This window comes from Nothoprocta perdicaria, unplaced genomic scaffold (assembly GCF_003342845.1).
Source record: "Nothoprocta perdicaria isolate Ctin4 unplaced genomic scaffold, notPer1 scaffold_24, whole genome shotgun sequence".
In the NCBI taxonomy this organism is placed as follows: Eukaryota; Metazoa; Chordata; class Aves; order Tinamiformes; family Tinamidae; genus Nothoprocta; species Nothoprocta perdicaria.
The window spans coordinates 1,044,656-1,072,205 of record NW_020455466.1 but is presented as its reverse complement, the minus strand read 5'-3'; the positions used below and the strand labels follow the sequence as shown (position 1 = coordinate 1,072,205).

At 43.9% G+C, this 27,550-nt stretch overlaps 1 protein-coding gene across 2 annotated transcripts; it reads right to left on the bottom strand.

Moving 5' to 3' along the window:
• Window positions 1-217: 217 nt before the first annotated feature.
• ECI2 (enoyl-CoA delta isomerase 2) lies at window positions 218-27,550 on the bottom strand. 2 transcript variants are annotated; one of them, XM_026039725.1, is made up of 10 exons: window positions 27,498-27,550; window positions 10,590-10,752; window positions 9,261-9,359; window positions 7,071-7,262; window positions 6,513-6,582; window positions 5,287-5,389; window positions 4,612-4,732; window positions 2,370-2,459; window positions 1,620-1,763; window positions 218-785 (listed from the first exon to the last, which is right to left on the bottom strand). In XM_026039725.1, the coding sequence occupies exons 1-10, from the start codon at window positions 27,524-27,526 to the stop codon at window positions 630-632; spliced, it is 1,167 nt and encodes a 388-aa protein (XP_025895510.1). In that variant the 5' UTR covers window positions 27,527-27,550; the 3' UTR covers window positions 218-629. The 2 variants fall into 2 exon arrangements, with proteins under 2 accessions (XP_025895510.1, XP_025895511.1); XM_026039726.1 differs by lacking the exon at window positions 27,498-27,550 and adding an exon at window positions 27,079-27,127.

The window sequence follows — 27,550 nt, the reverse complement described above, 5'->3', positions numbered from 1 at the left end:
CAAGGAATTACTTTTAGTTTTATAAACAAAGAACTTAAAATGACAGTCACAACTCCTGCCAGGTAAAGCGTTTATTTCAATACCTCTGAAGTGAATAATTTTTATAAAAGCAACATTAATACAACTGTGGGAATTATTTTTAAAATATTTCTCCCTGCTCACTGAGGATGCTTTACAGAAGTAATAAGAAAAACAAAACATTAATTAGTTATATTTATTTTACATTAATACAATATTTCCTGCCCAACAGTGAAAGAACCACCCATAATTCAGTTATTGAAGAATTAGCAAAATACGGTTAATCTGTTGCTTCTTTCAGAAGACAATCAGCTCTGATAATTATTCAGTATTGTTATTGCTGTCTACAAAGCAGTGATTTTTTTTCTCCCAACATCACAAATGGAAGAACCCAATGTAGTTGGCATCAAAAATGTGCACAGAGGTATCTCCTAAATATCCACAATGGATGCAAGGCACACAACATTGTTTTAAATTTATCAAACTGTTTTAATGCAGTACTTAGAAACATACTCCATCAAAATGGGTAAGAATTACTATTTGAAGAGGAAGTTCATTAATGATAAGGATATTTAAGGCTATTTTCAGAAGGCAGATTATTCTGGTAAATATTAGAGCTTTGATTTCCTCTGAAAGAAGGCGACAACAGCGTTTAGACACTCATCAGACAACCACCTCTCCTTGAGGACTTCACACTCTTGACTGTTAACTGCGTGGAGCTTCTCCTTTTCCACACCTCTCAACAGTTGCTTTGATATCGCCAAGGACTGGAAGAGAAGGAGAGAAAAAATACTTGTATCCAATGAGAAACATGAATGAGGAAGTTCTGTTTCTCCGTATCTTAATTTAACATTATGGAAATAGCACAATAAACACTTAGCTGTACTCAAACTAAGTTCGCATTCATGTACTTTAAGCCAGTCTTTTACCTACAAGCCAGCTATGGCATTTAATTACTCCAAGTGCTAACAAGATGATGACTCTTTAGGAGTAAAGTATCAGTCTACTAAATTCTCAGAATCAGTCTACTAAATGCTCATAAGCAACGTAGACGGGTGTAGAGAGTGAGACCTGTTCAACTGTCTGCAGTGCCAAATGTAACTCACGCTATTGACAGTTGGTACCAGTGTTTTATCTTGTCCAGTGAATCACAGTATCATCGTGCTTCGAGTAGTTTTGCAAAACCTGAATTATTAGAAGTGAGCACGATGAGTGAATTCATGAAAACCCATCCAGCCTCTTCTTGAGCACCCCAAAACAGTTAGTACAATTAATACTGTAGAATTAGCCATAAGACTCTTTAAATTACTGCCAAAATAAAAACCTAAGACAACCCAAGACATCTAGACTTTAAGTGGATTAAGTAGCTAATCTTTAAAGCATTTCTGCCATTATGTCACAGAGACAAGTGCACATTCATTCAGGAAAGACACATATCTGTCTCTCAGTAGCAGAGGAAGTGGGTCAGGACCGTGTCTGAAAATGCACTGAATTTTGTTAGTTGATTAGGAATGAAGTGAAACCAAAGAACAGGTTAAGTCTGGCAGAAGGCCTGAGAATATCACAGACTTACAAATTGAAGAAAATTTAAAAGTACTAACATTTTTAGGAAGGCTCGCGTAAGCTTTTAGTCTTGCCCAAACTTCCTTCTGAAAAGTCCTGTTGGGGAAGACTTCGGTCACGAGCCCGTGGGCACAGGCTTCTGCTGCAGTCAGCTTTTTGTTGAAAAGCAAAATCTCATTTGCCTAAATGAAGAAAAGCAGAGAGTGTTCCTAGATGAGAAGCAAGGCTTGGGCAGTCTGACAGGACAGCTGTGAGCTTCCAGTTCACACTGTTTTAATCTCTTCATGTTATCGCCAGATTTCTGGGAAAAACAAAACAAAACAAAAACAACAACAAAAAAACCACAACTCCTACTGGAGTCTACATGCTTCCTCGAGCAGAGCTCCAAGGATGTCACCTCAACTTACTGTATTGGTATTGTAACTTCTTTTGTTTGCTTTCTACAGAGATTCCGAGATTTCCAGAACTGGGATTGGTAGGCTGTACCTCACTGAATAGACTGTCCTTCATATTTTGGTGTTTAGAAAATACTTGGTCTACTGCTTACACATTTAAGTTTTTCTCTTTTCTGGTGAAAGATGCCATGAGACAGAAAACACTCAGTATGGATTTAGAAGTGTTTAGAACACTGTTATGGTGCCTGTACTGACACTGTCATTGCATTTCTTGATCTTTGGTTCAAGAGATGCCAACAGGAACTTTCTTTGAGGACTCTTGCTACGTCCCCACTTGGAGGATACCAACACAGAAAGTTCAAAAGATCCCATGTATTGTACAAATGTTCTTACCTTGGCTGCACCCATGATTTTGGGAAAGAGGTAAGAGGAACATCCTTCTGGACTCTGTCCAAGTTGACTAAATGGGGTGTGAAATGTAGCCTGATTTAAAACAAACAAACAAACCAAAAAAACTTAAAAGGATGACAGTACCAAGATTTAGTTTTCATTTTAAAGCTTCTGCTGTAATAGAGTTCACCAAAGATTCATCTTCCCAGCATACAAAAGAATTGGCTCTGTACAATGCAATTTATATATCTTAATAAACCCATTCAGTTACCTTATTTGAATGAAGTCCTCAGAAAAACTAACTTCCATGTGCAAGATGTTCACAGAAAGGATGTTCATACACATATGCCCTGAAAGTTATTAAGTACCTAGTAATTTGATGTCAGACTGGTCTGTGTAGTCATAAACACTCATAAATATAGCTGGTAATAATCTACTGTGTGAATAACTAGATGGGAATAAAACCAGATCCTGCACATACTGAAGCTGGCTACTTCTGGAATAAGTAGCTGGTGCTCAAGGTGCTCCAACCAAGCTGGTGGAGAAAGTGAAAGGAATGTGACCTTGGATGAGAATGACATTAACTGCCCCAGCGGCCACAGCCCTGGGAAGAGAAGGAGAGGGAACAACCACCTTTAAGAACCCTTCAATAAACTCAAARATARTAGGAAAGCTCTCATTAAAAACCAGGTGAATTCCTCAAAGAACTGGTCAAACCCAGGAACCCAGAGAATTCCYCAAAGAACTGGTCAAAACACAGGCAAAAGCTGTTCCAGTWCAGGCAGATCCCAACCTTTTGTCTCAGCTAAATCATAAGCTCTTCACTGACTGTGAACACAAATACACTGGAAGTGAAACAAGGCCAGGTGACTAAGGATGAGAGGAGTATGAACATGCAGAGATTAAAAAAAATACAAGGCACAAAGCAAGATTCAACTACCAGTGAATAATTACATGAACAGTGAACAAAAATCCAAATATGAGTCTGTTACTCAAGTGAGAAAGTTGCTACTGACAGGGTGCCAAAATAACATTTAATGTGTGGTTTTCTTATTTGTGAGGGATTAATGCTTAGTTAAGCCTATTCTAAGTTATGGCTGCAGGGGATACCCTGCCAAGGGGGAAGTGATTAAAATTCAGTATGGTCTCAATAAATTGGATAAGTATGAATAAAAAGAAACCATTTAATAAGGACAAGTGTAAAGTTTGGCAGGAATAATTGTTAATACAAGGTAGGGTGGGAACAAGTGTTAAACTGGCAGTTCTGCAGTAAGGGATCCAGGGGTTATAACAGTTCACAAGTTGCACGCAAATCAAGTGACATCCTGGGCTGCTAAAATAGGAACACAGCCTGCAAACCATGGAGAAATTCTTATGTTTTGTATGGCCAGACATGAGCTGGAGTTGTGTGTCCAGTGTGTATCATTATGCCTAAAGACAGAAAGAGTGGAGGTAAATTTGAGAGGTATCTAATAGCTTAAGTACATTGTACAAGTCTGTTCTTTTAATATGCAAACAAGAAAACAACAGGTTCAGTCTGCAGCAAGAAAGATCTGGTGGTGGAGGGAAATTTTTTTCCTATTTTTTCCTACAATTGCTGAAAAAGAATCTGAAAGTACCACCCATTATCAGACAAGACACTTTCAGCTCAGGAAGCAATATCCTGTCTAAAATGAATTAACACATAGTGTTAAGTTCTGTGTTTGTTTACTAACCTTATATAAAAGAACAACAGAGGGAACAAAAATAAGCAATACAATAGGATTCTGTGCTATGCCTTAACATAGCTTTACTGCACATCTGGCAAGTTTTCTTAAAAGGATTCCCGAGCTGGATAAACCAAAGCTTTTCAATGTGTTTTTAAACACAGATGTGATAAAATGCTAATTACTGCACCCCCATTCCATGATAATCCTTTGTTCCCTACATTTCTCTCCCCACACCCTCTGCTTGCCTAAAGTAGCTCTGTAGTTACCAGCTCACATCAACTAGGCTGTTTTGGTGCAGTAAAGGGTTTCTAAACTGGAGCTCAGTACCTCGATAATGTAACTACAGCCAAGAAACTCCATGCATGTTAAGCATCACCGGGTGCCTGACCTCATGCTGCTAGCTAACACAGGTTAACGTGACATGAGGAGTTCTCATTCTGCTGTGTGTCCTTCTGCAGGTTACTCTGGACCAAATAATACCTGCCGCAAAAAGACCTTTCAGTCCTGTCTTTGCATCAGCTGTGCAGTGTTCTCACCATGTCAGAGGCGTAGACAAGGTCAAACAACCCAAGGAGGGTTACGGAGATGCCAACGGCAGGGCCGTTCACTACTGCAATCAGCGGCTTGGGGAAATCGATAAAATGAGCCACAAAGTCTCTGCAGAGGAGGAGAAACACGTGAGAGTAAGATGCATCCTTATCTTTTATCAAATATAAACCACTTTCAAGCAGACATGATTACACACTGCAGAACAAAAAAGCTATATCCAAGGTAGCCTATGTTTGGGCCATTTCTCAAATGAACACTGCCAAAGAAAATAAGCGCTGAAATATTTACTGACCGGGAACCAAATCTGTGCGAGTCAGCCCAGCTTTCTCAGATGCAAGTTACGAGAGTGCTCTCTCCAGCTACAATTACTGACTACAGCTAGCTGACAAGACCACCAGTCTTCTGCCTTGTCTGTCTCCCTAGCTGCCTCCCTAGCCAGCCATCCCAATTCCATTCTTGGGATGATGTTCTTTCTCTGCATAGTGTCTGCTCTGCAGTGAAGCCCCAGCAGACACCAGAACTGTGGTGCTACCCCAGCACAGACTTCCTTGTGCTCTTCTGCACAGGTTTGAAAGAGAGTTTTTTATCTGACAGCTACCTCACCACCCAAAGAATTTACACGTTACAGTAATTTATGCACATATGAAACCAAGACAATCTACCTGAACAGTGCTTCTCCTTCTTTTGCCATCTTCTCCATTGCATCAGCTGGGATATTTGTAAAATTTTTCAGATCATTTCCACTACAGTAGTAATCTCCGTTTCCTGCAGAGAACATAGAAATGCACCAGTGTTTTGTGAGTAGACAAATAACAGAGCTTCCATTCCTTATATTTACAAAGCAGTTTTCATTCTAACAATATTAAGTAATCGGAGGAATTGCCTCAAAGTATAAACAGTACGTTAAAGGACACCTATAGTTTAAAATAATAGTCAGATAAAAAGTGTCTTTTATTTCCCCAAGCTGCTTACTTTTCTTCTGTCAGTTCAGTCATTGACACAGCAAGGAGAAAGAAATACTTTTAAAAACAGAAATATATGTTATAGACAATGTATGTGTGCGTRTATATATATATGTTAAGAATGATAGAAGAATGAAAGAAGAATGATAGCGCTGCATTGAAATCAATGTACTGAATGAGGTATTTTTCAGTAGGATGTGGATAACCTGTTGGCAAAGGTGTGAGAGAGACTGAGATACAGTGAAAAACAGCAGGGAGCACTTCTAAGCTAGATGATAACCGCACATTTTAATTCCCTAAATCACCCTCTGTGCCTGAGGCCATTACAGGCTCGGGCTTTTCTCTGCTCAGCCTGGCTTTGGGCTGCCCCTTTAGGCCATCCCTGCGCTCGCCCAGCTGCGCTCTGTAATCGGTGCCTGGGGTGTGTGCAGGTGGGCCGGATTGCGGCTCCTCTGGACAACTCTTTTCTGTGACAGCCACAGGAAAATCAAAAGCATCAGGTTTTCATATGATCATAAGAAAAGATGCACTGCGAGCTTCTGTTGGACTTTCCAGTGCAGTGTTTGAGGGGCTTCTTTGTTTTTCATATGTTTTGATGCGTGACAGAAGTGGCCAAAACTGACTAAAGCCATCCAAATGAATCCCAAAAGCTACAGCRAAGCAGCTGTGGAAATGCAACAAAAGTAATATAGCCTTTAGTGTATCCTGTGTTCATCCTGCATGTCAGAAAGACATTTTGATAGAGCAACAAGCCTGATGAAGAATTTGAAACATCATCTTGACAGAATTTTGTCAAAACACCTTGGAATATCTTTGATCTACTAAAGGAAGCAATTTCCCCACAATACCTTAACCTTAATACAGGTAGATAGCTCATATCAGGACTGAACTTTGGCATAAAATAAAATGAATTAAAAAATTGGTACCAGTAATAACTACTATGGTAGAATCATCTTTGGCAGCTTCTTCAAGTGCTTTCATAATTTCTCTGTACATCTGCATAAGAGGAAAAGCAACAAAGAATATTTGGAATACTGTAAGAGATCATAAAAAGGAGATCCACACTGGCAACAAGGAACTTCAGAGACAGCTGAACTATGGTTCTCTTAAATACGTAGAAACATGCACCCATAGCAAGTTAAGTATTGCATGAGGTATTTTTGACCACAAAGACACAAGCTCCCAGTACAAATCCAAATAGGAGATTTAGGTCTTTTGGGAAATACAAATTAACTAAGAATACTTATTTTAAAACCTGAGTAGTTTGACAAGGGGACAAAATAATATATTCAAGAAATAGCAGTTGGGGGTGGGTGGAACAATCTCTGTGCCTCAGATTGCCATCCGAGTCAAGACACTTAAACCTTTGTAAGATTCAGGCCCCTGTTCTTCAGTGTTGCTAAACCCACAGCAATGATCCTTTAAGCTGAAGTATCCCAGCCTCCCCAGAAAAAGCAGTTAAACTCCCAAGTCAGCTTCCCTACCTCATGGCTGATGGCGTTTTTCATCTCAGGTCGGTTCAATGTTATCTTTGTGATGTTGTTTTGGGTGTTGACGATTATGTTTTCATAGCCATCGTGTCTGCCCTCTTCTGCAGCAGCACCGGGCACCTGGCTAGACGATTCTGCAGAGATGAGACCTGAGACAAGCTCGGTGTACTTCTGTTTGGCATTATCCTGCAAAGAGAAAAACCTCACAGGATTATCAAATGMTGAAAGCCAAGCCGGTTTGTTCTGCTATTCTTTCAACAGGAAGCCATAAAAAGAAAAGGAGTGTGACCTCAGGATAAACGAGGAAAGTCTCTCGTTTAGAAAGGGTGCTAATTAGGGGGAAGATAGGAAGGTACTGTATTTAAACACAGCAGACTGTGATTAAATCCATCTGGGGAACAGCAACAAAGGATCCGCAAGATAAAGTGCATAAATGTTGAGATAATAATGTCTTTTTCTCTTTTTTTTTCCTATTTTAATTGAGAAATGCCTCCATCCGTGTCCGAGGATACCTGAAAGCCTCTGTCATAATCACAGCACTTACAGTCTTCAGTTCACGAATCCTTCATTGCTGCTTTCTAGTTGGGCATTTCTTCAACAAAAAATACATATTTTTATTTTAGAACATTATGTTTTGCTGGAAATAAGAACACTGAAATGTGCTCACGGGATTTGAAAGTTTTTTACAGYCAATTTTTGTCAGCATTTAGCACAAATATGACATAATAAAGGCTTCAAAAACCCTGTCCCCCATGCCTACAGTTAGTGATGAAAAAGAATTCCAAATGCTTGGTTGTTACAATCTATTTCCTTGAAACCATGTTACCCTTCAAGAATTTCTGTCATCTCTAGTACATTAAAATATTTATTCCCCCTCCACTATAACTTCAAGAGTAGATTCTTTTTCTGGAGTGCATCTTAGTTACTTCTAAAAGACACACAGTGCATCTGAAAACAAGCAAACAATAAATCCCCAACCACAAAAGCTTTCCCAGTTCCTCTCTTTTCCCCAGCTCCCCCGGGGTGATATCCTGACCTCAYTGAGTTTCTTTCAGCGCAAATATCTTAGATACATGAAATATCCCAAAGGATATTTAAAAAAACCCACACAACTGTGTTAAKTAGCATCTGCAACTAACTTTCAAAACTATTCCTGACAGCAGGTCTGATGAATTAGTGACAGAGTTTATCTGTAAAGTTTGTTTCCTTCCCTTAGTACCATCTGAAGAAACTGTGCTATGCATAATAGCTGTGTGTAGCATCAGACTTAAGACAATTTGCATGAAAATAGCATACTTATATACTTTGACTCTATATTTTGCCTGCTCATTTTGCTTGAGGTAGACTTCTCAAAAAGTGGTAAACGGTAACAAAGATGCCAAGATCAAGCGAGCAAGAGTGAAAAGAGGCTCGCAGTACAACATTTTTATAGCCCCCTTTTACTAGTCTTTTAGTTATGGATCAATATTTTAAGGTGCTAAAGAACAAATCCATGAATCCAGGATGCTATTATCTAAACAGGATAAGAAAGAGACAGACAAGGTTTAACAGCATGTAGAATCATGAGAGGGGCCAAATTCTACTCTCAGGGTAGAATTTTCACTTGAGCTAAAGCAAAACTGTGTATGAACCTTCACCATTTAACCTCCCTCTAAGGGCATCTAATTACTGTACTTCTGTATTTAACAGAAAGAATGAATAAGACTAATTTTCCTCTCCTTAATGACTGCTAGGACTTGATATGGATGGAAGGTTATCTCCTCCTCCTGACCCACAGGTTTAATCTATCTCCATACAATAGTAAGATCCTTCTCTGTGTTGTTCTCAAAGATCACAAGCCAAGGAGCACATCTAAGAAGAGCGAGGCTCAGGCCATCTCTCTTTAAGGAAACAGTAGAATATAACCTAATGTTAAAAACTACATTTTATGGTAATTCACCCCCCACACACAATTTCTCACACTGGTACAAGCTGTTAACAGTTTATAACGAGGCTTACACAGGAAAAAAATCCAAATATTACAGTATTGAAGTGATTATGAGAAGAGAATGCAAAACATTTTGGTGTCTGAAGCAGAGGCCCTCAGCTAGCACATAGCATGTTTAGATCCATTCCTTTACAAAACAGGCACTTGGAGCTACGGTAATTTACAAAGAAGCTAAGAGATAGTATATATCTGGTCACCTGAGGCAAACTGCCAAGAGATTTCCATGCATCCCACTTGGCCTTCTTGACAAAGTCCAGCATACCTGGTTTTGGAGAATTGCAGGGACCCTCAGTAGCCTGGGAAGAAAGTAAAACGCACTTATTTAAATCTTTGATTAAAGTTCAGATGTCTTGGTAGAAAATAATCTTTAGGAAGATTTGTGTGATCAGAATACAAAACGTTTCCTTCTGAGGGAAGAAAATTCTAATTGTTGAGCTATCTTCAGGCAGTCCACATACCACAAAACTTCTCTGACTTCCCCTTCCTAATAGCTGGGGCTGAGCTTTAACCAACAAGGGACACAAGTTTCAAAATATATCTGCATATATGTTCTCAGCAACCTATCTCAAAATTGTGAAAGTTATGCATTTAAAAATAAAGTTTTAAAAGCGTAGCTGGTTTGACCAAATATCCACCAAATATATCATTTTGTCAGATCAAGTAAGCTGGAACTGACTTCAAGGCTGGCCTTGCTTTGAGCGAGGTGGCTGGACAAGATGACCTGCACACATCCCAGCTACTTACTTTGCAGTCACTTTTCCTGAAGAAAGGTACACAATCCAAGATAAATATTTAGAGTTGGTGGATTACAAAAGAAAAGATAAATGTATAAGCTCATTATTGTTAGCTACTGAAATTACCTGGCACATTTTATTGTCTGTAAGAAGTTTTTATTTAATAGAACAATTGTCTTCTTCAATTCTTCTTCAATGAAGCAAGTCAATGCATGTAATGATCCTCTTACCAATCTTGATCCACAAATACTTCCCTAAGCACCAGCAGGAACCCTCCCAAGGACCTGCACCAGCATTTACACAGTCCCTTTCCATGCCTTCACTCACATCAAGTGTGGGGGAGGAGTTCCTTGACCAGTACAATCAAACCAACCAAGCACACACACATGAAGTCAACCCTCACATGTCAATACTGCCAGATTCTAGGACCAGCTGACTCTCTTCTCCTTCCYGAGTACCAGCAATTTTCAGTGCTGCCTCAACACAGGGCATATTGCATGGAGGGCATCACACACAGTGTGATTGGGCTCCAGCCCTTTGAATAAAGGTTTCTATCCAGAGATCAGTTCACAGGATGAGGGAGTCTCAGTAAACTCTGCTCTCTGGATGCAGGCAGAGTTTGAGGGGCTGGCATTGCAAAACCAGAATTTGACCACCTGAAATGAAAAGCTTGTTAAAACACAATATGTTGGGACAGCCCATATTCTAAATGCGTGCTTTTGAAATATATTTTATGGCTTTATCCCCTCAGGTTATAATTGCCCCTTAAAACACAAAAGGAGTCAAGCCCACCTGTTTAAACAAAGCGTAGAGCTTCAACTTAACTTCATTCCCAGGGTCCTTTTTCAAAAGCTTCAGCTGCTCTTGAGCCTTTTCAAAATCTTGCTGGCTGACCTGCATGCTGGCTGCAGTCAGGTGCATGTGAATTGCTGGAATGGCAAGAGCTTGCACTTGCCTGTAAGTGGGGAAAAACAATCTCATTAATTGCTCTCTTAAAAAGACTAGAAAAAAAATTTTTGATTTTAATCAAAATTTAAACATTTTAAAAAATGTTGATTTTAAGTTACTTTAAGTAAATGCAAAACATGAAATAATTGTACCTGCACTGCACAAAACTACAACAAGGCAACATTTAAAAAAAATGAATACAAGAAAGTTGCTTTAGAAGTTGGGTTCAGCTGCTTTGGGGAATGTTGGATTTAATGCAAGAGCCAAGCATTAACCAGGATGCTGCCAAAAGACAGCGAGTGTATTACCATTACATAGTAATGTAATGGTACCACTAAATGGCAGTAGTGGTAAACTAATCAAATAGACACATTTTTATTATTTTTTAATCTCTGTAGACAATATTCGTATCTTCATATAGCTATGAATTAAACACAGTAGTAGCCTGTCTGGTTTGCAGAATCTTTGCAAGTTTTGTTGCCTTAACTCGAAGCATCTTAATCTAAAAGCCTTGTTCTGCTAACAGGGGAGCCTAAATCAAGACTAATCTCAAAATCTACTTCAAGGTAGTCAAAAGTTTGGTTGTAAAACAACCTGTAGATACTTAAAATAGGAGTTGGTCAGAATATCCTGGRAAAATAATGTTCCACTGGAAGAAAAAGGAATTCTATCAAAACAAACCCACCTAGCAAACAACCAAACCAGGCCCAGCAGCGCTCCGTAAAAGCAGAGCTATTTCAACAACTCTGGAATCCAGAAGAAGCCTGGTCATTTTGACTTCCTTCAATAGGGCAAAAATATGTTGTTTCAACTTTCTTCATTTAAATTCCAGTATATTTAAGAACATTTACTGTTTTTAAAATGCTAACACTTTCTGTTTCAGCTTGTTCCTTCTGGGCTTTCAGGAAAAAAATTTAAAAAAATAAAAAAAAGACTATTTCCCATTTTAGTTTCCAAAGATACATGGCTGCCGTGTCACAGTATCATGCTAGATATCATTGTTAGTCACATCATCATTATCATCATTAGTCACTTTTTAAAAATTAACAATTATATGAAATGGAGGCCAGCAGAATATTTAATCACCAACAGGCCAGTAGAATGTTTCATCACCAATTTACTTAGTTAAGGTTAACATTTTACTTCCAGAACTACACTTTATAACTTATTACCTATCACAGAAAATCTGCCTTTTTACACACCTACCCAGAATTTTGGAGAAATAAGAAAATGCTGCCTATTTCAAAAATACATTAATCCCTCTCATTTCTTGAATAGAATTTTCSTAATTTAAGCCTAAAAATGAGGCAAGAAGTGTGAAGAAAGACAGAATGACAACAAAGATTTTTATCACCTTTTAAGACCAGCCACATATAAGGTGTTAGTTACCTTAAAAAATAGTTCTATGTTTTATTATGGCCCTTCTGCATATAGAAAACCTAAACTCCTGGTGCTTACTTGGCAGGGGTTGGGGGGCTGCTACTGAGTCTCCTGAATTTGAATTATGGAGCAGAAAAGAGGATTTTCTTTTATATACAGAAAACAACCATGCAGCATGTTGCCRTTAGTGGTTAAAAAGAATCTCAGAATATGCTTTGAAATCTGCTGCTATGAGACACAGCACAAAGCCTCACCTGCCTTACAGTGAGGCGCGGGGAACGGAGCCTGTTCCCACCCGAGCATCAGCTGCGAGCCATTATTAATGTAGCCCTGAGCTTCCACAAATGCAGGTTAATCATCTGCCAGCTGCACATCAGGAGCCYGGGTCAGAGTTTAACACTTACCACTTAACTCATGAGGCTCATGGACTTCATACCCAGCACCAGTAACGTTTCAATAGGAAAAGAAAAAGTGGCCTAAACAGGTACAGATACCAGTTTTTGAGTTTTTTTTTTTAATTGAGTTTATTTGCTCAGTTTCCCTGGTCTCTGAGAACAGGACGTTCACCCTCAGAGCCTTCCCCCTGGCTTTTGAAGTGCCATTTTCAGGGAAATGAGAGTGAACACTTGATTACTGCCATTTTCCTATCACTATTTACAGGAAGCTGAATGCCATTAGTCCCAGGATGATCAGTGTATCCAGTGCCTTAAAAAAAAAAAAAAAAAAAGAGAAGAAGAAAAAAGAAGGCTATGCAGTGACTAAAGTGGATACAAAGTAATTTAGAAAAGGATTTTGAAAAGGAGATTTAGATTATTTATATTTACACTATATTTGAGAATCCTGACCTGACTACAGCTTGACTATGGCCATGTAATGCTTTAAATATGATAAACAGGCTTCAGGATTACAGGTCTGCTTTTTATACCGTTTGATAGCCATGACCACAAATGAACAGAACGGGAAGATGCGGGAGATGGAAAAGCAAAGAGCCAGTCCAAAAGCAGGGGCACTGTCATGTTCAAGGCTGGGGGGATTTCAGATTAGCAGGTCACAAGTTCTCCTCCYTACTAAGGGCACAAGAGGACAAGTCAGAAGAGGAGGAGGAACCAATTAGGTCAATAAAAATATCTGTTGGAGGAGAAGCTGAATKAACTTGCAGTTAAGTGCAGATTTGTAGATAGCAAATAGGTCACCTATCCAGCTCAACTTGCCCATCTTCTCTTYTCCTTCTCTTTCTCTGTGCTGGACCGGTTTGCGATAGTAATTGCAAAGCTCTGTGGTTCATTGAAGTCTGGTTACAACAGAGCCCCCTTTTCCAGGTCTTTCGCACTGCCTGTAGCTGGGGTCTCTGTGGGAAGAGTGGGTCACTCCCAAGCCTTCCCTTTGCAGAGGACTTCTACCACTCAACACGGATGATGACCAAGAYGCTAAGCCGACTATTACTACTTCTCTATTAAAATATTGAGGATGAAAGAGGATAGAAAATCAACTTGTTATGCACCATACTCGCTCATGTTGGGCAAGACCTCCCYCTGAAGAGGGATATGTGGGCAGCAGGGCTGGAGCTCGGTGTCCCCATGCGTGGGGAGCTGAGCAAAGAGGAAATCACGGACCAGCCGCCACCMCCCACGGGCCCTGTCCTGGGCCCAAAGGTGCGAGTGGCAGAGGCTGCTCTGGCTGCCTCTGCAGGGAGAACTCGCTCCCTCGATCTGCTCCCCAGCTGAGGCACTCAACCCTTCGTACTCCCTCAGTGAGAAAATCCGTGTTCGTCTTRGTGGTTCTACTGCAACCACACAAGAAGAGCAGTGGGGCTTGAAAGAAGCCGGAGAAGATGACCTGCCAGAGCAGCTGCAGAGCCCACGACAAATGCCAGAGCACTCCTGCAGCATCGTTCATTTGGGGGCCAAACTCTCCTCAGTGGTGGCCAGTTATAGGACAAGGAGTAAATGGTATAAATTGAAACACRGGCAGTTCCATCTCCAGGTGAGGAAGAACTTCTTCACTGTGAGGGTGACAGAGCCCTGGCACAGGCTGCCCAGGGAGGTTGTGCAGTCTCCTTCTCTGGAGAGCTTCAAAACCTGCCTGGATGCCGCCCTGTGCCCTGCGTGMCCCCTGGGGTTGGACTAGATGATCTCTAGAGGTCCCTTCCAACCYCAACCTTTCTGTGATTCTGTGATTCAGCTGGCACTTTGCCAGCTGTGTACCCCCCAAAAARGAAACAAATCCTGGGGCTAGGTGGCTGCTAGAACCCGAAACATCCAGGCTGACAATCACTTCCCATTTCTCTTCTTGCCCCAGACATTCCGTTTGTTCCCACTCAGGAATCGCTGACATCCTCCAGGGCTGCCATTTGTCCCATTCACTGCACCTGTTCACTCCACCTCCTCTTATCCTCACACACATCCCAACAAAAAGCCCTTCATTAAGATATTAAAAGCCATTGCACTGAAAGTCGTTTCTCATTGTTTAAATGATTAGCAAATGATTTTTGGCATGAAAGGCCTATCAGAGACTGCAAAAGCTTTTTCAGAAGGCAGGCCCCTCATTACAGTGCAATTCTGTCATTTCTGTAGGGTCTTTATTATAGAGTTCAAAATGACAACTTTTTGTAAAATACTGGTTGCTCACTTCCTAACTTTTAAAGCAACTTTGCAGTTTGCTCATTATGACACTAAACAGAAGCCAAAAAGATCTCTTGGCATAGGAGACACCAGGTACGCGCAGCAAAAGAAAGGGGTGGATGTAGTTCAACAAAATCTTCCATTTACCTTAGAAAGATTTTCCTTTAAACTTTAGTAACTCCTAGGAAAAAAAAAAGCACAGACAAAACCAGTTAAAAATCCTATTAGGATTAAAAGTAGTGGGTGGCGGTAGAAATACACAGGTTTAATTAAACCTCTTGACAGAACTGGAAACATTCATTTTGCATTATTACAACTGGCTTTACCGGGCGAAGGAACAAAAAGAATACGAAGTGTTATCACACAGAAGTAAGCAGTGCATTAAGCTGTCACTTGGATGAGTCCTAGAACAAATGTTTCATAGAAGACAGGGTTATCTTTAGCACATTATGTGTAGCGCTCCAGGTACGGCGCGTGACAAGCTACCCCGGCGCTGCCGGGATTAATATCGCCGGCTGCCMCCACCTTCTGCATCCCTCTTCATACACCTTCCTCACCCCGGACACGGAGCAGAGATCTGCCTTTAARAGCACAACAACTGCCCCTTGCCATTTCTTTTCACAGGCACCTTGTGTTACAGCATCAGAAAATGTCCATGCTTACAACAATATTGCTTTGTGCAAAGAGAAAATAAAGYGAAATACAGTTTTGCTGCTGCTGTAGAAGGTGGTGGGTCTTTTTGCTTAGGATTGAACCGAATATATATCTCTCTMTATATATAGATATAAATATATGCACACACATCCATATATATATTTTATCCTGAAGCATTATTTTATATATCTCACGTTAAGAGCTTCTATGAAATGACTGCCAGGCCTGCTGAACAATCTCGCCAGACTGGGTCCCTGCAGAAGGCAGCCCCCCTTTTCTGGTTGCACAAGACAGACTTCCCTACAAGCTGGAGTTCTGCACCAGGCTGTCACCGTGTTACATTGGAAAAAGCTCCGCTTGACCATTTTTACAGTAACCAAGTCACGCTCCCTCAGCTGCTCGTTTCTGCTCCTCTCCGCTCCAGATCCTTGTCTTCTACTAGGAAATGTGGGGTAGCCCTGTCTGGCACACCAATACCTTCCTTTGCAGCTCCGGCCGTCTTTAAAAAGCCTACAGCTGCTGCCAGCTAGTTCACCCCAGAGCTTCCACTTCCCCTCAACTGTGTGCATCTCTCTCACGTTTGTGTTATTAATTAAAACAAAACCATTTCAGAACATACTGTGCAAGAAAGACCCATGCCAGTAAGTCTTCGTTCAGAAGATAGYGAAGCCCATAAGGATCACATTCAAAGTCTGGTAACTCACTTTTTCTAACATCTAGTAACCACAAAGCAGGCAACACGGTTAGCTGAGTTTGCTACTTAGAGTTACAAGCAAACAGCCGTTCATGACAAAGACCTTYTTCATCTTGTTCACAACCAAAACGACCCTGCCTGGCATTCCCTACCGCGCAGGGGCTGCCCTTTTCCGTGCAGGTTCCCGGGCTGCCCCGGGGGCCTCCACGTTGCCCTCACAGCCGCCGGGGCAGCCCAAGCCCTTCTCCTGCAGCAAGGCCCAACGTACAGACCTGTTGGGCAAAGCCATTCCCTGGGCTCCGGAAGGGAGCCCCGGGCACAAACGCATCCCCTCTTACACTGGCAGCCTGCAGCCTGCCTGAAAAGGCCGCGTCTTCAACCCCAAGCATGTTGCTCCCTGCCATCAACCCCGAGGCATGTTGCCAGCACACAGCAGAAGGGGCTTTTGCTTCAGGAATCAATATATTGGGTTTACTTGGAAAAGAAAAATATGGGGTATATTTAACCACAGAGTTATTAGGAAGGGTATGAAGGCATTGACGACTGCTCTTCCCTGCTCTACAAGTATAACACTCACAGTACGGTAGCTACTGTAGAATAACTTAAATATAAATATCTAATAACTATTTGAAAGTGGAAATGTTTCTAGTGCTCTCGTATTTCCAGTGTATCTAGCTGGCATAGAGGATTGGTGCACATACTGTATAACCAACTCATTTACTTCTGTTTTACCAAACAGAAAGAAATGAAAGTCAAATTATTTCCTCCTTTACATTAGATGATTTYTAGTAGTTGTTCTAAACACAAGTTTGGTGTACAAATCCTTATCAGCTTTTAATATTTCACACTCCTACACTGTTTTGACATGTAAAGAACAGAAGATAATGACATGTCTATTGGCAAATCAAAGTGCTGATTCAGTGTTGTTCAGTGTAAGTGGCTCAGCTGCGCTTGACAGGCTTTTTCTCAATCTTAAAGAAGAGYTAAGAATCAAAAATCTAGATTACCATTCATGGAGATCTGAAACGGGCTGTTCCTTTTGCTCTCTACATGCCCAGTTAATATTTTTTCATCACAGATGCTGGGAGGGAAATCAGAATCATCTCCCAAGGTCTCTACAAGAGCTCTCTCCAGCAGGACTTGAGCTTAACTGGAACGTGAGGAATGATCAAAACATGAGCGAATTTCTTGTGCATCCTCAGTGCACGTAAGACATCTCTGCAAGCACAAAGATTCACCGGCAGATATTCTCTGAAACACATTTCAAAGTTATAAACACGAACACCAGTAAAACAGAGCGACGTGACCCTCATACATGGGGTACTGGGGGAGAGTCGCTCCAAGCTCTGCTGTGCATCTGGAGAGGCACAAACCTGAACAGGTTCTTTGTGCAACCTCCTCCAAGGTGACTTTATAACGAAGTACCCTCCAACAGCTCTGGTGCTAACAGAGAGGAAGAAGACATTTTTATTGGCGTCCGGGGACAGTTCTTGCTGCCTGTGGAGAGCAAGATGCGGTGCTGCTGGTGCTGCTGGCTCTTGGCCAGGGTAGCTGGGTGTCTAGGTGGGCAGCTGGAGCCCCATCCACACTAGGAAACCTACTGACAGTGCTGCTAGCTGAGCTGAAAGAAAGCAGGAAYGATGCCTTGCCTGAAGCTTGCACCTCCGCAGCACCTACATGCAACAGGGATGAACGTGTACTTGACAAACTGTATAAAACAATAATGGTCAGTATTTGCCAATAGCTGGTCCTAGCCAAATCATTAGAAGTAAACAAATTAGTCCTGAACACACCATAGTGTTTTGCTTTAGGTTCTGGCACTGCTTCCAGTACTCACTATACTCATTCTTCAAAACCAGACAAACTGGTCGCCCTGCAAATACCGAAACCAATTTCCACAATAAAAATCCAATGATACCTTGAATCAGAACTAAAAYTCTCTCAAATATGAAATTCTGCAAAACATTAACAGTGTGGAGACTTGCATGTATATTTTTGTTATGAAGAAACTATCAGCTATTCTGTGAGAAATGGTGCTATTGAAAGTCTTACCAGTTTCTGATTGTGCTTTTCTCTTTAGATACCTTCTTTAACACTGATTTTGCTCTTTATCAGAGGACCTGGCAAGCTTGTAGGTGTTGCACACTGCTAATTCCTTGTTGCTTTCGGAGATGAAAACTACATACATCCCAAACAAGTTCCACTGAAACATCTTCAGAAGCTAAACGCACAGCACCCAAAAGGCTGAGCCAACAGCAGCAGCTTCCAAGACAGAGGTCAGAGCTCCAAGCTGGAACTTGGCAGGAATCGCTGGAAAAGCAAGACAGGCYAAATTACACTGGCTTAAATCATTATGGAGATTATGAAAAACTATGGGCTCACTCTGACAGAAAGAGTGGCCTTGCCCCACTCTGTTGGTGGTTCATCTGACTATCAGTTAGAAAACAAACAAAAACCCAGCAAGATTCTTCTGTTTCGGCGACAGGGTGGTTATACTCATGTGCTGGAAGCAATAAGTGCTTTACAAGCACATTTACCAGAGCAGAAAATTATAGCATACTTGAAAATAAAAATTTTATTCCTCTTTAACAGCTTCTAAGCTGTGTGGGAGCTTCTAAGGCTCAAATTCCTTAAGCATGGCTGTGCATTTCACAAGTTATAAATCTCTCACAGCCTATTTCAGAGTAATCATTACGACCCTGTAGTACAGTTGCCACATTTTTGGAGTACCAAAGAGTTAGTGCAGATCCCAGGACCCACAATCAAYCTAGCCCTAAAAGATCCTTTTACTCCCAGTTAAGAAGTGGGAAACAAACACATTTAACCTGCTAACTCCGGGAGCTGCACACAGCCTGACCCATTAACTTTAACTGCTCACCTCCAGTCTGCATTTGGAAGCCGGCTTTCCCTTTCCTGGGAAAGCCTCCAGGCTCARCTTTGGGGAGGAATCGGGATGTCACAGGGAAGCCCACACTGCTCTGCTAAATTCTCAACCAGCCACTCACTGTGCAACTCAATATACGTTCAGAGATTAAAACAGTAGTGGTATGTGGTATATGGCATGTGGTAATGGGCTACGTATCCAGTCTTTGCAGCTAGGAAGTTCCATTCATACGGATCAATTTGCAGGATCGTAAGAGCAACAATCCCTGAAACAACTGACTGCCAGATTAGCAAAGATTTTTCTATAAGGCAAAATACCCTACAAAACTCCATGGAATCCTAACACCTGCTGAAAGCCAAGTTCTCCCCGCTGCTGCTTCCAGATGATCAGCAAAGAGGGCAGCACTGGGTGGGCAGGCACGAGGCTCTGTGCGGGAAGCAGGGAGGTTCCTCCGCACCTTATCCCAGGTTAAAAAGGAAAAAGGGAGAGGGAGGGGAATCCGTTCCCTCTGGAGAGGCGACGCCAGAGGAGGGCCACACTCTCTGGAGCTGACTGAAGGACACTACCATAGTCAGAAAGCAGCAGATTTTTTCAAGCAGATATCACYGCTAACAAGGTCAGAAAGCTCCTATGAACTGCTTGGGTCCAGGGGCGCTTAGGACAGATGTGTTTCTGCTTGTTTCTGCACCGACACCATGGTGATTTGCACTTTGCCTTTGAGTAGAAGAGGCTTTGATGACTGCCCGGCTCACAGAAATTCCCAGCTACAGTACTCCCCTGGATCAGCTAAAAGCTAACTTCCAGACGCACTGCAAAACAACAACATGACCAAACTGTACAAAGATTCTCCTTGGATTTTTGCACAAATGCAAAATAAATAAAAACCCCATAACTCTTCCAGGACTCTTTCCAAGAAAACTTTGGCATGCTTTGTCTTTTCTGGTGGAGCCAGAAAAGCTTTGTAATTTCTGTGAAAGAAACGATGGTTTAATAACACCCTTAAAATCTCAGCCCACAGTTTTTGCTGGATTTTACTGATTACAGGATAAATCTTATAATAAGGAACTTGCTGTGAACCTGAAAGAAATGTGCACTGTAATCAGTGTAATCATCCAAACAGAAGGACTTAATCACTCGCTACATCAGAAAAATGAAGAAACATCCAATCTGAACTGAGTATCAATATACTTTCAGGAAAATTACTTCATATGATCAATGTTTAAATGCTTCTTTTAAAATAACAATGGGGAAAAAAAGGAGAATACAACCATGAAGTAGAGAGAAAAAAAAAATAAAAGGAAGAGACTGACAGACTGACACAACCAGGTCAACCTTCTGTATGTGTTCCCGACAGCAAGGAGAGGTGCCAGTGAAGCACCTGCACGGCTCTAAATGGAGGTTAGTTATAAACAAGCTCTGCTCCAGYGCATGACGTCTCCATACTCAGCCCTGCCAGAATGTCACATTTTGCACTATGACATTCTGAGTTCTTGATGTTCAAGTACTTTTYGTTACTTAATGGGTGCAATGTTCCAACAATTTTGCTAGAAATAAACAGACCAATTACCCTGCTAATGAGGCTGGATGTGCTGGCACAAAGCCCTGCCTGCTGCCGCTCTTCAGGAGGCTGCAGGTGAAGGCAGAACACGATTTGCACGGAGCGAGGAGAAGAAGCAAGGGGAGAAGTAGCTTCTCAAAGGCTACTATGCAAAGACAGCATTTGCTATCCTCCTGAAAGCTCAAAATAAATGCTTAATACTCAGGGTGAAGCAGCTGCCACAGAAGTCCCAGCAGGGCAAAGCAGCTGCCCCGTGTGCCAGCCCGGGCCACCTCCTGGAGCAGACACCGTGCCCCGTGCCACCTGCGAGCTACAAAATCTGCCTCAGTTGCACACAGAGTTAGCGAGCTTGCTCTCCTGGATTTGGCACTGTTGATTTAACTGCTCAGCAGACATCTGGCAAGTGCAAACAGGACGTAGCAGCAATTCATAAAATTACCCTTAGTATTTGCACAGCAAGGCTCCCGCTGGGAGATGGGCTTGTGCGCTGATCGCTAGGCTCAGCGTTTGGAAGCCCCTTCCRTGAGCGTCGCGTTTCAGAATCCAGGTCCTCTAGGAAGCACAGAGGTTCACGACCCCCCCGTAGAATGAGGACCCTTTCCAAAACACTCTGCAGGTTCCCTGCAGTGAGCTCTAGGGACAGAGTCCCCAGGATGTTAAACATGATGTTAAACAAAGTTACCACAGCACTAAAATCGGGCTAGTTTACAAGAAAGCAAATCAGTTCACATAGGCAAAAAYGAAAATCACTGGTACTCAAACAGGAAATAGGACAAGCTCTCYAAAAAGGGTCTTACAGACCTGCACCAAGACAGAAAAGGCTAAGCCTGTAAAAAGACTTAAAATCAAGGCAGCTACTTGATCTGCTTGCTCTTCAGGTAAGCAGGCAAGGACCAGTGGTCAAGAGGCAGCCAAAGGCTGGGCAAGACACTTGCCTCACTGGTACCAGGCAGAAAAACCAGAAGCCTGATGTCCCTAAAGGGAGTGTGAAGGGCTGAACGCAGCTGTCTAGGGCATGAGGAGCACAGCTGGGTACGTGGGACCTTCGGGATCCAGCACAGGCCCAGGAGAGCTGAAAAGCAGAAATCTGTCACAGAAAAGTTGTTGGCACCTCACAGGAAATAGAAGGGAGCAGAGCAAACTATGAACACCGCACTGGAAGCCACAACTTCAGAGAGAAGCCAAAACAGAGCCCCTGTAAGGCAACCATTGGGGACATCCCGCAGAAAGCCAACTCCCAGGATCGAGACTGGATACATTGTTTTCCACAGAATGAAATGCCTACCCTGCACATGCACATGTTTCCCATACTGACATCTCACAGCAAATTCCCATCCAATTGCTGGTACATGTGAAAGTCAGTGACAGGCATCCAAGAGTGCAGGACACCCGCTGTCCATGAGCCCTTCAGGAGAGCTGGAGTCTAGAGGGAAAGCCCATCAAACACACACAAGGCCTCATCTCAGGCCCAAAGTTTCAGTCATGTACACAGCTTTTCACTGCCAGCAGCAGGGATTTCTGGAATGAACACCAAGAAGGACATGGGGTGCCAGCAAMGTGGGCTGGTGAGGATGTGTTCTTTCTGATGTACTACTTGAGAGCAACGCTGCAAAAACCCAGTTCTCCTTGCAAGGGAGGAGAGAGCTGGATCATGGGATGACAGGGATGAAAAGACTGAAAGCAGCAGCTGCAGCACTTAAGCAGGGCTTGGCAGTGAGGAAGTGGGAGAGAAGTGAAGAGGCAACAGCAGCCTTTTTGCTCCATTCGTATGAGAATAAAGCTGTTGAACTTTGGGTACGTGCACTCAGACACAGCTATTTGGATGGGATTGGCAGAAAACACCAGGAACTGCCCATTCCCACTACAGTGTTACAGGCAGTCTCTCTCTGAGCCCCACTAGCTCTCTGTGGTCAAAACAGGGAGCARAACAAGGGACACCACCAAACCTACGGTCCTGTCCAAGACAATAAAAGTTTCAGAGAGGTTTTCCCCAATGTGGGGCTCACCTGCATTCTGGGTGCTCTGGGACTGTAAATAGCTCCAAAATGTAGGAAACTTAATTGCACAGCCTGCAGTAGTAGAGGACTGTTTCCATCCTCCCCATATAATAGTAACAAAAAAAGGGAGCTGTAGGACAATCAGTAGAGCATGAGCAGTAACAGAGAAGTGTTTACAAAGAATAACATGGCTTACCAGGTCTCTTTTCAATGACAGGCTCCAGGGCATTCCCATGTGATGAAGAATCCAAGAGTAGACTCTTTCTTTGCAGGAAGAGCAAGATTAGTTCCTCCTCCATCCTCAGGGGAAGTTTCCTCATACTATGGACAGTTTCAGGGGACAGCTGGAGCCCTAGAGAAGTCAGGCTAGTGGAGGAAAGGTCTTAGCTCCCTCCTTCCCAAGCTCTGCAGCTCCAGGGCTAACTTTTGGGTTGAATCCAGCTTTGCAGCATGCTGCCCAGTTAACCCAAATTTCACAGTCACTGGCAATAGCATCAAGTGGGAACAACAGACCTGGGGGTGGGGGGTGGCAGTGGGGCAGCAGCAGCTTCACAGAGAGGAGTTTCAGCACCATCTGCACCCCCCTAGACACATGTGGGAACCTGCCAAGATCAGCTTCCAAGCCCACATTGCAGATTTTGGGTTATAAGACACTACTGCAAGCACAAACATAGACTAGATGGTGCAAGGAAAATCATTTTTGTGACTTGTAATACCTGGGAACACACACACGGAGCAAGGCTTGGGATGTGCTCCGCTGAGGGGAAAAGGAAGCTCAGCGGCTGAGCGTCAACGGGAAGGGGCTGCTGTTACAGCATTGCCCTCTGCAGGCTTGCCCGCGAGGGGACACCCAAACAGGAAGCAGTTTAGGAAGCAGGAAAAGTAAATAATTTTTCCTTTACTTATCTTGGTCTAAGCTTAAGCAGTTTATTTTCTCTACGATAAAACAGATTTCCCATCACCAACGTAGTGAGGAGCAAGCGRCACCTTTCGGGTGCCTTCCAGGACCTTGCACCTGACTGGTTCAGTGGAAAGGACAGGGAGGGGGGCAGGAAAAGCTGTCAGCTCCAGAGGCAGAGCAGCGGGAGGAGGACGTGCCACCCACACCACAGGGACAGCCTTCCAGGGCTGTACCCATCTGCTCTGCCATACACACACGGGAGGGCAGCGACGGGAGGACAGGCTGTCCCTCGGCGAGCAGCTTCAGTCACTCCCTCTCCCATGAGAGGTGGGACACGACTGCAGGGATCGGACACGATCCGAGAGCTCTGGAGCTGCTGCTGYGCATGAGGGTTCGGACACGCGGGGGCCTGGGCATGGGATGGCGCCGAGCAGGGAATGTGAGATCTGGGACCCTGTTCAAGGGCCAGCAGCAAAGGGAATTCTGTGCCTTGAGAATGCTGCCGCCCAGCTGAAGAGCAGAAACTACTACAGACCCCGTCACTGCGAGGCAGACATATCTCGGACCTGGATAAAGATTAACAAGGCTCCTTAAGCAGGGGGCAAATCAATAGCTTAAGAGAAAGCTAATTAGTAGATTTCCATCTACTTTACGCAAATAACATTAATTTTTGCAATACCTTTGTGGGGGGGAATAAATAAACAAGCCCTTTGGTGGTGTTGAGAAACATGAGAGTTGCTGCTCGGCAGATCAGTCCTCGGCAGGACTGACGTCCTTTGAAGGAGCTGGAGAAACTGCACCAAGAAGCAAGCTAGAGAGACAGGGAGTGCCTAGTGCCTATGCCAGCAGCCTAGCGTGCACGAGGAAGGTGCTTTTGAAGCGAATCTGCAAGCTGCGTTGCAGAGCTGCCCGAGAGTCAGATTCCTTCTGGGTGAAAAGCAGCTGCTGCCAGGCACTCTGCCCCGGGATGAGACTATAACCAGTCCGAAGTAGAGCAGGGATGGCGTGGAGCAGCATTCCCAGCACCAAACTTTGCGCTCCGACTGCTCTGGCCTGCTCTGCTCAGGCAGATAGGGGCACCTCGCCTGAGCAAACAGACTGGGGGTGGCCTCGGGAGCAGTGCCCCAGCAGAAGGGCTCCAGAGGTGCATCTGGCCTGGCAATCCGCGCTCCCCCCCCGACGGATTCGGACTGGGAACAGTTATGCAGTGACGTGGCAGCACAAGGAGGCACTAGGTGAAGAGTCAGTGGAACTCAAAGCTCCAAATTGAGAAGCATTAGGAATGTTCAGCTTATAAAAAAAGTAAGACCAGTGTTTGCATTCTGTCCTTGAGATTGTAAGAGACTTCCTGTGTCAGTGCTCCACAGATGTGCCAATTTTTATTTCTATATAGATGAAAAAAACAACTACTACAACAACAACAAAACCCCCACATTCTTAAAGTTCATGGTGCAGAAAGGCTGCCAGTGTTTTTGACATAATTCTGCCAACATATTTTTGATACTTGCCTGGTATTTCAGACCAGACATAACACAAAGGATGCAAGATATCTAAYTGCATATTAAAATATTAGTCCATTATTAATGATTAATTATGACATTATTTCAGAAATGTATGCTTAAAACTGCAAGATAACTGCAGGACCTAACTCCACGAGCCTAATGTTACCCAGTAGTACAGCCATTCACGTGCTTTCTGATTTAGAGTCACCTTGCCCTTCCTCTCATTTTAACAACTTAATGACAGTAAGTTAATGTTGCTAATTTCTAGAAAGGTTGCCTAGAATGTTCTCTTTTATAATGAAAGTGGAAGTCATGCTGATCTCATGGTTTGCAATTTTTGTGTTTTCCCACTTCTTAAAATGTTTGTGTACCTACTTAAATAATTTCTCACAACACTGCGGGAGAAAAATAGTACAATTTTCTGGACAAACTGCATAACTGCACCCAAGTTTCCAGTCAAGAAGCACCAATTCCTGATCGAGATACTCACATACGTGTAAGTAACTAAATCAAAAAGACATCAGCACGCACACATCAAGCTGAGGTTTTATTTGACCTCTTCTTGCTTCTACAACTTGGCTCCACAACGCACTTACACTTGCACCAAACCCATGATTAAAGTGATACTAGCTGCTTCCCATAAAACGGCTCAGTGAAGATGCAGCTCAGCCTCTCAGCCCCCAGACTGGGGCAAAACCAGGGGTTAACACAGGTGGGAAGGGGCCTCGGAGGCTGCTCAAAGCAGGGGCAGCGCTGACACTGGATGAGATTGCTCAGGGCCAGGTCCAGCTCTAGGCATTCCTGAGCTTGTGCCTTCCATAACCTCCCTGGCACTGTCATGTTAYATTTGCCAGGAAGTAGCCCAAAACATTTCATATTATACAGAGTTTTATAGGCTTTATATGGCTTGTATAGAGCTGTATGATTATATAAAACTCTTCTGGTTTGAAGGTATTTGCACCCCAACCATTAACAACTAAAGGAATAACAGAACTCTGCTTAGGCCGTGGTAATGTCACGACTCTTTTCCTCGTCCCCACTGAAGCAGAGAGCGCTGGTGGCCTCCGCAGGCACCGCTCGGCACTCGGCACTTTGCTTATTTTACWACTCATATAACCAGGCTTGGCAAGAAGCAACTTTCGAAAGGACCTGGCAGAGCAGGAAAAGATCCCAGCTCCAGCCGAACCGCGGACACGGTCAAACCCGATGCAYGCTTCTGATGAAGAATTCCACCTTGATTCAACCTTGGGCTGGTACTTTTGTGCTCGAGCATTTGCAYGTTATAAATCTGGATCAAAAATACCCAGCTATTTGTCTGAGGGTGGGGGTACGAACAACACCCAGCAAAAGTTAACTTGTTTCTTTGATTATTTAGTATTTTGATAAGCACATAGACAGTCATGAAAGGAAAGCAGTTTACAGATATGTATTTGTATATATAAGAAATAAGTGAAAGAAAACAGCTACTGAAACAAGAAACTTGTTCCCTGAGAAATTCCTGCTCCATTATCAAACTTGTTCCCTGAGAAATTCCTGCTCCATTATCAAACTTGTTCCCTGAGAAATTCCTGCTCCAATATCTCCTATCTCAAGGAATTCAAAAGATACATTGCCTCATCTCAGAGATCTGAGCATAAAACAAAGAGAGAAATTGTTTTTTCAAAAAAAAAAAAAAAAGAATTGGAGTTACTAATCCAGCTTGTCAAGCTCTGTCCGACGCGGGGCTTCCTCCTGGAAGGCGGCAGCGCAGCGGCACTTCCACACGGGTGCCTGGGAGCGCCCTGGGCACCGGGACGCTCCCAAACACCCCCGCCARCCGCCAGCCCCACCGGACCGGTCCAAGCGGCGCAGAGCCCCGGGAGCGGGCGGGAGGCGCCAGGCAGCAGCCGTCGGCTTCCCGGGCGCCTCCGAGGCTGGCGGGGAGGCTCCGCTCCCGGCCGGGCAGCGGCTGCTGCCGCCGGAGGCCTGGCCGCCCGGGAGCGCGAGCGGGGCGCGGAGCGGAGCCGGTTCCCGCCGGTTCCCGCCGGCCCCGCTGCCCGAGGCCGCTCTCGGGCGCCGGCAGCGCCGCCGCAGACGCTCCCGCCGCCTCGTGCGCCTCTTCCCCGCTCCTCCCTCCCTCTCCCCGCGGGTCCCGGCGCTCACCTGGCGCCGCGGAGCCGCCAGGCGCCCAGGCCGCGCGCGAGGGTCAGACCCGCCGCCACCGCCGCCATGACACGAGCGCTGCGGAGCGGGGTGGGCGGGGCGAGCGGCGGCCATGCGCGGGGCGGAGCGAGGCGGCGGCGGCGCCTCGCGCGTGGGGCTCCTGTGGGGAAAGCGGCGCCCGGGAGCCCCCTCCGGAGAAGAGCGGGAAGTTTCTCCCCAAGGAGCAATGTGTGTTTGCTTCTGAGCGCCTCAAACTTACCACTGCAGACCCGCAAGGCCCCCCGCCTCCGCATCCCCGCACAGCATCCGCTGCTGTGCGGCTCGCGCTCAGCCGCCCCAGACGCAGCGTTGTTTGCGCTCGGCTTCTCAGCAGCACAAGAGTGTGAGGTGAAATTAATTCCCGTTTACAAAATACTTACAGAGCATCCTCTACAGGCTGTTTGTCCATGTCCCTGCTTAGCCCTTATTCCCA

Coding starts and splice junctions, on each gene's coding strand:
- ECI2 (XM_026039725.1), bottom strand. CDS start 27,526: ATGGACAAACAGCCTGTAGAGGATGCTCT. Junction 6,583..7,070: donor AAAACGCCATCAGCCATGAG/GTAGGGAAGCTG, acceptor CCTCTTATGCAG/ATGTACAGAGAAATTATGAA. Junction 2,460..4,611: donor TTGTCTACGCCTCTGACATG/GTGAGAACACTG, acceptor GTTTTAAATCAG/GCTACATTTCACACCCCATT.